Source organism: Camelus bactrianus, chromosome 1 (genome assembly GCF_048773025.1).
Source record: "Camelus bactrianus isolate YW-2024 breed Bactrian camel chromosome 1, ASM4877302v1, whole genome shotgun sequence".
NCBI classification, from domain to species: domain Eukaryota; kingdom Metazoa; phylum Chordata; class Mammalia; order Artiodactyla; family Camelidae; genus Camelus; species Camelus bactrianus.
Genome location: NC_133539.1, coordinates 74850466 through 74860811, shown reverse-complemented (window position 1 = coordinate 74860811; position 10346 = coordinate 74850466). Strand labels below are relative to the sequence as shown.

Sequence of the window (10346 nt, the reverse complement as noted above, 5' to 3'; positions counted from 1 at the left end):
CTGTACATAAGATCCCAAATCAGTCTACTGAATGCTTGACACGGAGAACTCAAATCTCGCAGAAGACGTTCCAAAGAGAAAAACATAAAGCCTCCCCCACCCCTGAAAGTAATCTTGACACCCCTACCCTTGTACTTAAAGAAAATCTGTATTATTGTAACAATATACAGCTATCCTTACTGGAGTCTACCCTATTTTCTTTTAATGAGCTTTAGATGTTTTTTAAAAAGTGAGAAATAAGGCTTAGTGAGATTAACACCGAAGTGCAAAGCACAAATTTCGATTTGGGCCCGACGTTAGGTTCCAGATTTGCACCTCGAGTCCCATCCCTACCCAATCAGGGGAAGTCCCCGCTGTTCTCGGCTGTTTTAAAAGCAAGCGGTTTTAAAACCTCAAATCCTCTTTGTGTTGGCTGCCTCAGAGCTGACTCTTCGCAACCTAGCGATGTAGGATAGAAAACACCGCGGTGGGGGCCCACGGCGGCCCGCTCCCGAGCCTGCGCCCGGGGGCTCGCCCTCCGCCCCCCGCCACCGAGCGGGGCCAGGGCGCCAGGCCCCTCTCCAGTGCCCCCTCCCCGCACGCTGCGGCTGGCGCTCCCAAGCGCCCCGCCTGACGCTGCAGCTGGGCCGGCGATTCGCCATTGGATTAAAAATAGCAGCGTCCCCTCCGCCAGCCGGGGGCCCCGGGTGCCCGCTCCCGCCCCGCGGCCCGCTCTCCCCGCCCGCCCCGGCTCGGCTCCGGTCGCCCGCGCAGCCCGCCGCCGGCAGACCCAGCGCTCCTGCTCGGCTCGGCTGCGCGCCGCGGCCATGCAGCGCCGGGGCGCCCTGTTCGGCATGCCGGGCGGCAGCGGCAGCAGGAAGATGGCTGCAGGAGACATCGGCGAGCTGCTGGTGCCCCACATGCCCACAATCCGTGTGCCCAGGTCCGGGGACAGGGTCTACAAGAACGAGTGCGCCTTCTCCTACGACTCCCCTGTAAGTGAGGCTCGGCGGCGGCGGCGGCGCCTCGGGGGAGGGTCGCGGTGCCGGCGGCCTGAGGCGGCCGCGAGCGGAACTCGGCGGCACGTGAAGCGGGGGGAGAAGATGCGCAGTGGCAGCCGGGGACCTCCTCCCGGAGGAGGCGGCGGAGTTGCCTCAGGGGCACGGCAGTTCAGCAAACACTTAGCGAGAGCCTACTGGGTGCCGGGCGCTGCATTCCCGAGGCTGCTGCAGCCGAAGACTGGGCTTGGCGGCCGGGGTGGTTTGCTCCGCCAGCCCTCTTAGGCTGACAGGGCCCCAGTTCCTAGCAGCCTGCCCAGAGCCCCGCCACCGTTTGAAAGATAGATCGAATCGAAGAGTTTCCTGGTCTAACAGTCTGTTGCAGATGGCTTGCGTCCTCTTTGGGGCGAGAGCGGAGGGCGGGTTGGTGGATGAGACTGATTCCCTCCGGACGCACACAGCCCTTCTCTGTCTGGGACCGTTTGCTTTTCCTGGGATTCCCACTCCTGGACAGTTCTCATTTCCTCTCTGAGCTTTTCTCCGTCCACTTTAAATTTCTCCCCGCTTCTTTTCGTTCCGTCAGAATGTCGGAAGAAACCCTCGGGTGCTTCCACCCGGGCAGCAGAAATAGGGGGTCTACCGGATTATTACGGTTTCCTCAAGCCTTCCCTTTCCCCCTATAAATGAGTCACTTTGGCTGAAATGCACTAGTGTATATTATTAAAAGTTCAATCGCGAGTCGTGACCTCAGACAGACTGGAGTGGGAAGTGGAGACGCACCGCCGTTTTCCACCCAGGACGGTTGGTGGTGGTTTTCACCAGGTTGTATGTGTATGTGTAGGAAGGAAAAGGAGGGTGAATGTCCCTTTCAGGAGTCAAAATGGGCTTCAAAGTGACTCAGCTGTCTGGCGTTTATCATGTCTTTTTGAGGACCAGGTTATTTTTATCCACCCATTTTAGAGCTCGTGTGTCACCCGCAGATCTCAATGCAACCAGGAGGTGCATGGATTTGGAGGGACTGAGGCAGGTTTCACAACAATAGTCTCACACATTTTATTCCTATTATGTATTGTTGGAGGGAGGAAAAAATCAAATGAGTGGCAAAATTTCCAAAGTATCCTTTATTATCTTGTGAGTTGATTTCGGCTGCTTTCAAAGCTTTTTTGCTTGGTACACATTGGAGTCCCAGAATTAGTATCTTCTCTGATATTTAATTTTTCTGTTATGCTAATTCCAGATCATTTGGTGGATAAAAATCTCACGTGTTTGTTTATGACTTGACTTATTTTTTTCTTCCAAAAAGGTCTGTGTAGAGTGGAATGAAATGGTTATATTGAATATTTAGCATATTGTGATCGCACTATTTAATGTGACTGCCAGCAGTCATTAAATACTGTTAACCACAAAGTATTTGAAAGTGGCATTTTCAGATTTTGTGTCCAGTGTTGGGCAGTTTCCCACTAATAGTTCCTAAGGGTGCAGAGGGTTGACCCTAATTAACTTAAGCCGTCAGTGGATTGTGAACTCCAGGAAGAAAGTGGCCTTAAATCTTTTAGGATGACACAACATGTGAAGTGGGTAAAACTACTTTTCTGTGTTTGATCTGGGTTACGCTTCAAATTCTTCTTACAAATTTTGTTATTGGAAGTCTTTACCACGTCATGTAGTGTATGGCAGGTGTGAAAAAAAAGCTGCTTATCTTCATTCACTTCCACAAATAGTTATTGGGAGCTTACTGTTTGCCAAACACTAACCTAGAAGCATCTTATCCAGTATAAAATGATGATTTCATTCACGTCACAGTAGTTCCTTGGGGAAGACTGGCTTATTTACAAGGCCGATGAATCAGTATATTTCATTTTCTATGTTTCAAGGGAGGAAGAGAAAGAAGGTTTTATAACAAGTTATATTAAAGCACAGTGCATGATAATTCGAGATCTTTCCCTATGGTACTTACTTAACACTTCATCATGAAACCCATGAAGGTTCCTGAGCACCTACTATGTGTCATCTCATACATGCATGGCTGTAAGAACCATCTGGAGCAAAATCCATTGGTACCAAACATAGCAGAGACTTTAATCCACAAGTGCCATAGAACTATGGTAGAGAAAAGACTAAAACCATGTGAGTGGAAAGAAATAGTCATCCTTGTATTGGATACTTTTGTAAATGGTCATAGATAAAGATGGATAGAAATAAATAGGAGACCAGCATTCTGACCCAGGTAAATCACATGTGCAAACACATAAAGTGTGACTATTTTCTTCTTATTTGCTTGTAATGTATTTGGAAGAAAAAGACTGATTTTCTAAGCAGTAAGATCAGAACTAAGTAGAGAGTAGAAGATGGGGCCTTTCATAGCTAGAATAGGATCTTGATTTCATACATCAGTTATGAGAAAGCTACTGTGAGTAATGTGATTTGAAGTGGTCTTAGAGGAAGACTGAATTGATAAATTTTTATTTTGTGTCTACCATGTGTAAGGCAAGGTGTGACCACCTTTGTGGTTCTTCACCTTTGTGGGTGAAGTGGGACTGATTTCAGTAGTCCTCTCCTCCCTCTCTGCCCACCTGCTAGGACTTAGCACACAGCAGATGTGTAATAACAGTTCTGGGATCAGTGTGAATTTGTTTTTTCATCTAGCAATTTGATTTCATCCCAGGCCCACCTTCTCACCTTGACCAGTAGGTTCACCTCTCCATGACTTGGTTCATCTTGCAAGATCTGCAGTGGGACCTTCCTGGAGAGTGGGGACTGTATCTTTGTGTCCCTAGCTATTGGCCCAGCATCTGGTATATATACCAGGAACTCAATGAATGTCTAGGAAATGTATGAATTATATGCAGTTACATCTTCTGAAAAGGGTTACTATACAACATAGGGGAAACAGTGAGAAAGGAATCACATGGGATTATCATGTAGAATGTAGTGACTTTGTTGTGGGGGACAAACGTGAAAGAGAGAGTGAGACTGGCAGAGTTGGAATCCCAGCTCTGTGTCCTGGCTGTGTAACTTCTCTGTGCCCCAGTTTCTCCATCTGTGGAATGGGGGCAATATTTGAACCTACCTCATGGGATTGTTTTGTGGATTAAATAAATTAATATGTAAAATGTGCCTGGCCAAACAGTAATCACTATAGGAAGAAAGGAAAGAGATAAAGAGAGTTAATCATGGGTTGTAAACCCAAGTGTTTGGTTGTCAGGTGTTATGTAGAAAGTTTGGTGTGGGTAAGTGGGGAAATTGGTTCATACTTATGCTCACAAACCTTCATGAACCACCATGGAAAATCTACTCTCATGTCCTTAGTTACTGAGCTCCTCTGTCCTCTGAATGTACTTCGTCCCACCTCCCCTTACCTTCTAGGTTACCAGTTCTGGGGAGTTAGTCTCTGGGTCTTCAGCATATAAGACTCATTTCCTTTTCCAGGACCACCTTCCTCTTTTGATCATCGCTCAGAGCTCATTCTCATCTTTTCTGTCTGCTTCAGAAAAGCATCCTTTCCTCTGAACCGCACAATACTTAGGGTCTGTGTCATACAACACGGCAATTACAGTCTGTCTTCTATAGTTTTATAGAAAATCATTCTATTTTCTTTTATCCATTTCACTGGTAGTTTTAAAACATTACTAGGTGTGAAGCCTTATTGAGTATTAGGTACGAGAGTTGCTGAGCCACTCGGCTGATTATGCCCCCTCACCACCTGTCTGAGGGTGGGGAGTTTATCTTATGCCCCGTCTTAGCTGGAGTCCACTGAAGACCGAGACAAGGGCTTTGGCACAGGCTGTTTATTTTGGAAAGATATCCCAGGCAACAGAAGTGGAAGAATGTCCAAGGGAATAGGAACAAAGGGAAGGAAAGAAAGTGAACCCAAAGGTGAGGTATCGAGCCTGCTACCACGGTGGATGCTCAGCCCGTCCAGGACTGCCTGGGGGACTGTCAGTGTACCTCAGCATCATCCACCTGGGACACGGAAGAGGAGAGTGCTTACCCACTGGCTCCCACGGCCCGTTGGTCAGGGGTGCCCCATGGCCGAAAGACTCTGACTCTTCCTGGTTTGTGTTTGTGTTGGAGAGGCTGAGCAGGCTCCCCGCAGGCTCGCTGAGACCAGCAGCTGCTGAGAAGCGAGAGATTCCCTGTGTCACTGTTGGGTCTCTGCCTTCCTGGGAGTCTTTGCAAAACTCTGGTGGACAGACTTTGGTAGTTGGTGGTTTAGATATCCATCAGGAAAGGCTTTGAGATCATCTACTTGTAGGAAAATTTCATGTTAGGGGCTCACTAAATCCTTCTGTGATATTGTGATTTACAATAAGGAATATATATTTGATCTTTGTCCTTGTTCCTGGCACAGAGCTCCTAAAACTCTTGGAATTTCTTGCATGATAGGAGCCAGGAAAGTGTCTTTTGTTATGCATAACAAGCCCTTTCAGCCACACCTGAGTTTCTGTTAGGGGCTTTTGGACCATGCCTAAGGATGGGCTGGTTGTCAGGGGAATCATCTGCAAGATGAGAGGGTTGGAACTTTGGGGCCCCCTCACCTCCTGGAAGTGGAGAGAAGCTGGGGACTTATGTAATCAACAGTGGCCAATGGTTTAGTCATTCTTGCCTGTCTAATGAAGACTTGAAAATCCCTGCACTACACCCTTTCCCCAATTCCTGCGTATCTCTTCTGGTTGTTCACTGGTATCCTTTAACATCCTTTGTAATAAACTGATAATCTAGTAAGTAAATTGTTTTCCTGAGTTCTGTGGGCTGCTCTAGCAAATTGATCAAACTTGCAGAGGAGGCCATGAGAACCTATGACTTACAGTCAGTCCTTCAGAAGCACAGGTGACAACATGGACTTGCGATTGGTGTTTTAAGTAGGGGGGCAGGGGGAGGCAGATTAGGGGACTGAGCCCTTAACCTGTGGAATCTGATGGTGACTCCAGGTAGTGTCAGAATTGAGTTAAACTGTGGGACACTCAGTGTCTTCAGAGAGTTGGAGAATTGCTTCCTGTGGGAAATGTCCTCCTTACCCCCATCCCAATTTGGTGACCAGAAGTGAAGTGTTCTGTGAGTAGAGGAGAAACACAGGAGTGCACTTCTGTCTTTCTATCCTTCCTTCTACAAATATTTATGGATCTGCCTGGTACTACCTAAGACATTACTGCTAATAATAATGACAGCTAATATTTGTACAGAGCAGTGGTTCCCAATGTATGCATCCTGGCTGGACCAGCAGCACTGGCGTGCCCTGGGACCCTGTTAGAAATGCAGATTCTTGGATCCCATCCCAGACCCACTGAAACAGACACTCTGGGGATGGGGTCTAGCAACCTGTGTTCATATAAACTCACCAGCTAATTCTGACACGTGCAGAAGTTTGAGATCCAGTGATAGGGCGCTTACTAGGTACCAGGCATCATTCTAAACATATTTATTCATATAGTAACTCATGTCATCCTCTTGACAACCTTATGCTGTATATATTGTTATCATCATTTTGCAGATGAGGAAACTGAAGCACAAAAAGTTATACAGACAATAAATGGTAGAGCTGAGATTTGAATCCAGATTGTCTGGCTCAAGAATTTCTCCTTTTTTTGTCCCTTGTTTATACCATCTTAACCGTGTTAATTGTACTGCTCAGTGCCATGAGTACATTCACATTGTTGTGCAACCATCACCACCATCCATCTCCAGAACTTTTTTATCATCTCAAACTGAAACTCTATACCCATGAAGCAATAACTTCCCATCCCCCCTGCCTCCAGCCTCTGGTAACCACTGTTCTATTTTCTGTCTGTGTTAATTTGCTTATTCTAAGTATCTCATAAAAGTAGAATCAGACAGTATTTGTCCTTTTGTGTATGGTTTGTTTCACTTAGCATATCTTCAGGTTTCATCTATGTTGTAGTAGGTATCAGAATTTCCTTCCATTTTTAAGGCCAAATAATGTTGTGTAGTTTGTGTAGACCACGTTTTGTTTATCCATTCTTCTGTCGATGGACATACGAGTTGCTTCCACCTTTTGGCCATCATGAATAAAGCTGCTGTGATCAGTGATGTACAAGTATCTGCTTGAGTCCCTGTAGAATCTGTGCTTTTTACTATTGTGCTATGTATGCTGCCTTCTAGGCAATGAGACTTGCCATCATGGTACCTACTTGTTTCCCAGGGGAAAAAATAATTTAATTTAGGATCTATGTGGAAAAATCCTCCTCCTAATGGTTAAACAGATATAAGATAGTAAAGCAAAATTTAGGAACTTACAGATTTTTTTTTCTCTTTGAGGATGTAAATTTAAACTAAATCTAATTGGTTTCACATATCAAAAGTTCCCTTCCAAAAGCAACTAAAAAGTTGTTTTCTAGCAACAATTCTCAAGCTTTTTGCCCCTTTATTCTCTTAAATATTTTTGAGGATGCCAGAGAGCTTTTGTGTGGTTTCTATCCATTGATATTTACCATATTAGAAATTAAGACAGAAAAACTTAAAACAACTTCCATTCCGTTAGCTGTTAGAGTGATGATGCCTTCGAATGTCATGTAGACTCTGAAAAATGCCACTGAAAGCTCATGGGAGAATGGGAGTGAAAAAGGCAGATAAGTTCGTGTTATGAAAATAGTTTTGACCTCCCAGATCACTTGAAGGGTCTTGGGGCATCACGGGATTCCCAGGCCGTACCTTGAAAACCAAAGTTCTAGAGTTTAGGCAAGAAAAATACAACTGGTTATTCCAGTGACAAACTCCACCTGCATTGTGGTTTTTGTGGGTTCACATTTTCATATTTGTGGTGATTGAATAACTTGTTGTTAATCTTAGCTCAACCATAATGTCATATTCCACATGTACATTCTTTTTTAAGCAAATTAAAATTTAGAGAATTTGACTCCTTTTGGAAAAAAAAAACTGCAGCTACTCAGGCTGGGAAGTGTTGGCTCTTTCAGAGATGGGAATTCTTCATTCAGGTGACTGTAAGCTTTACTGTAGGGTGGTATGGCTGGGCTGTTTCTTTGGGGAACCTTAAATTTTAGCATCCTGATTTTTTTTCTTTGGCCACTGGTTAGGAGACTTCTGTCATCTCATGCCTGAAAACTGAACACTTATCTGCTGGATTCAGGGAGCTGAGCGGGAGAAGAAGCTGAGGGTGGTCTCAGTATCTGGATATTGAATACCAGCTGGATATTGTCTCCTGGCTCTCAACCTGATCCCTGTTTTGCTAAGCTTTCTCCCATGTTGCAGGGGCTAGGAACCTGGACACTACATTTCCTGGAATCCTTTGACAGCACGATTCTGATTTTGATTCTGCCAGAGAGATCTGGAAGGCCGAAGAGAAGGAGAAGTCACTATTGCTAATGTACATGGCAGATGTGAGATTTCCCTATCAGCTTCTGAGTGTCTTCCTGGGACTCAGAGCCACCTTGGTTATGGGAGAGCTGGGGTCGTCTGTTCAGCTTCTTGTGATCCTTGTTCATCCTGATTTCCTGAACTTGAGTAGTGATTTCTCTGACCTTGGCTTTCACAGCTCTTCCCATGATTTTGTAAGCCTCTAATTTCCTATGTTACATCCTTTCCTGCTTGAAATACTTAGAATAGTTTGTAGTTTTCTGACCAGTTCTGGATACATGTCTAAGTCTCCGTGTATTATAATACCTCTATTCTTAACTGAGCCCATTGTCCCACAGACCTGAGTCCTTTGTTTTTACCTACTTTAGAGAATAAATCAGTAGTTTTCTGGTGTGGAGGGGACTGCTTGGAGTAGCAGAGGGGTCTGGGGCTCTGAGTGCTACCTACACAGATTTTTCAACCCTTCCCCCTTATTTTAGCTTCTTTTTCACCCTAATTTCAGAATCAGCTGGAGCTGCCAGTTCTGGAGTCTTTTGGAAATTCTGGGGTGTAAATCAGATTGGATCATGACTTTCCCACTTGCAGGCCTAGGATTCGGCTTTGTCAGCTCATCTTAGTCTTTTTAAGCACTTATCCATATGGAGTCCAGTTTCCAGATTTTGTGGTTTATGTTTTTTAAAAAAAAATCTCCTAAGTGTTCTTTTATTTGAGCTTCAGAAAGGAGTGAAATTGATGTATGGATGTAATCAGGCCTATGTACCCTAGAGTCCTGCTTTTCCAAACTAATAATCAATAAGTCACTTGCTGTCTCTTTTTGGCAGCAATTAATTAATTACCTTTAAAGTTGTATCATTTTTAGAGCTTTGGAATGTAAGAGATGATGCTGATCCTGTCTGGGAGCCTTGCTGGGAATGTTTGTGATCTCAGCCATACTGAATCTGGACTTCTGTGCAACTGTGCATTCTCTTTTCACTCCCCTGCATTCTTCTTCCTCTGGACTGGAGCTCAGTTAAAGGTGCTGTCTTGCATTCAGTGCCCTGGGCTGGGAGATGTACAGTATCATCCACTCTACCTCCTGCTCCCTCTCTCTGTTTTTAAATAGTTGTGTAAAATTTACGATCTTTAGCCTACCCGTCAGTGGTATTAAGTATATTCCCATTGTACAGCCATCACCACTGTCCATCTCTGGAACTCTTCATGTGCAACTGAAACTCTGTCCCCATTAAACAATAACTCCCCATTCCTCCTGCGTCCCTTCTGTCTTCTAGGTACCTTATAAAGGGAGATCATGCAGTATTTATCTTTTTGTGACTGGCTTATTTCATGTACCATGTTTTCAGGGTTCACCCATGTTGTAGCATGTGTCAGAATTTCTTTCCCTTTTAAAGCTGAATAATATTCCATTGTACATATACACCACATTTTGTTTATCCATTCATCTGTCAGTGGACACTTGATGGCTTCCACCTTTTAGCTGTTTGAATAATGCTGCTATGCACATGGGGGCATCCCCTCTCTTTTACATCACGTCCCATTAGTGACCAGGTTCCGGCTTGTCCTCCTCTCTCCTTCTCCACTGCTGGGGCTCAGGCCCTCATCATCCCTTGCCTGGACTCTGGCGGAAGCCCGTTAACTGACCCCCTTGCCTCCCTCCTCCCTGTCACTTTGCACTCTCATTGTTTCTCTAAAGCATGGGTCTTAACATATCATTTCCCTGCCTAGAAATTTTCGAAATTTCCAGCTTTCCTTGCTAGGTTGTCCCTTGGCACCTGCCCTCTGGCCCCATTCCCTTTGGCCTGAAGGACTTTATGTTCTGCATGTGCTCCGTGCTTTCTCTGCCCTACGCGTTGGCCCGTGCTCTTCCCTTGGCCTGGAATGCCTTCTCCCAACCCCTCACCACCTGGGAAACCCACCCATCCCTAAAAACCAGCTCAGGTGTTCTCATGGGGTCCTTTCCCCCAACCCCCCAAGCTGGGTTAGAGACTTATTTTCCTGTGCTTTCAAAGCACTCTGTAGATCTCTATCATGGTTGGAATA

At 45.4% G+C, this 10346-nt stretch overlaps 1 protein-coding gene across 16 annotated transcripts in view; it reads left to right on the top strand.

Annotated features, from left to right (window-relative positions):
• Positions 1-490: 490 nt before the first annotated feature.
• Positions 491-10346, top strand: part of USP13 (ubiquitin specific peptidase 13) — a 128693-nt gene continuing 118837 nt past the window's right edge. For all 16 annotated transcript variants that reach the window (XM_074367386.1, XM_074367388.1, XM_074367457.1 and 13 more), the window contains exon 1: positions 491-974. In XM_074367386.1, coding sequence (XP_074223487.1) covers positions 807-974 — 168 coding nt within the window. In that variant the 5' untranslated portion in view covers positions 491-806. The remainder of the gene's footprint in view (positions 975-10346) is intronic.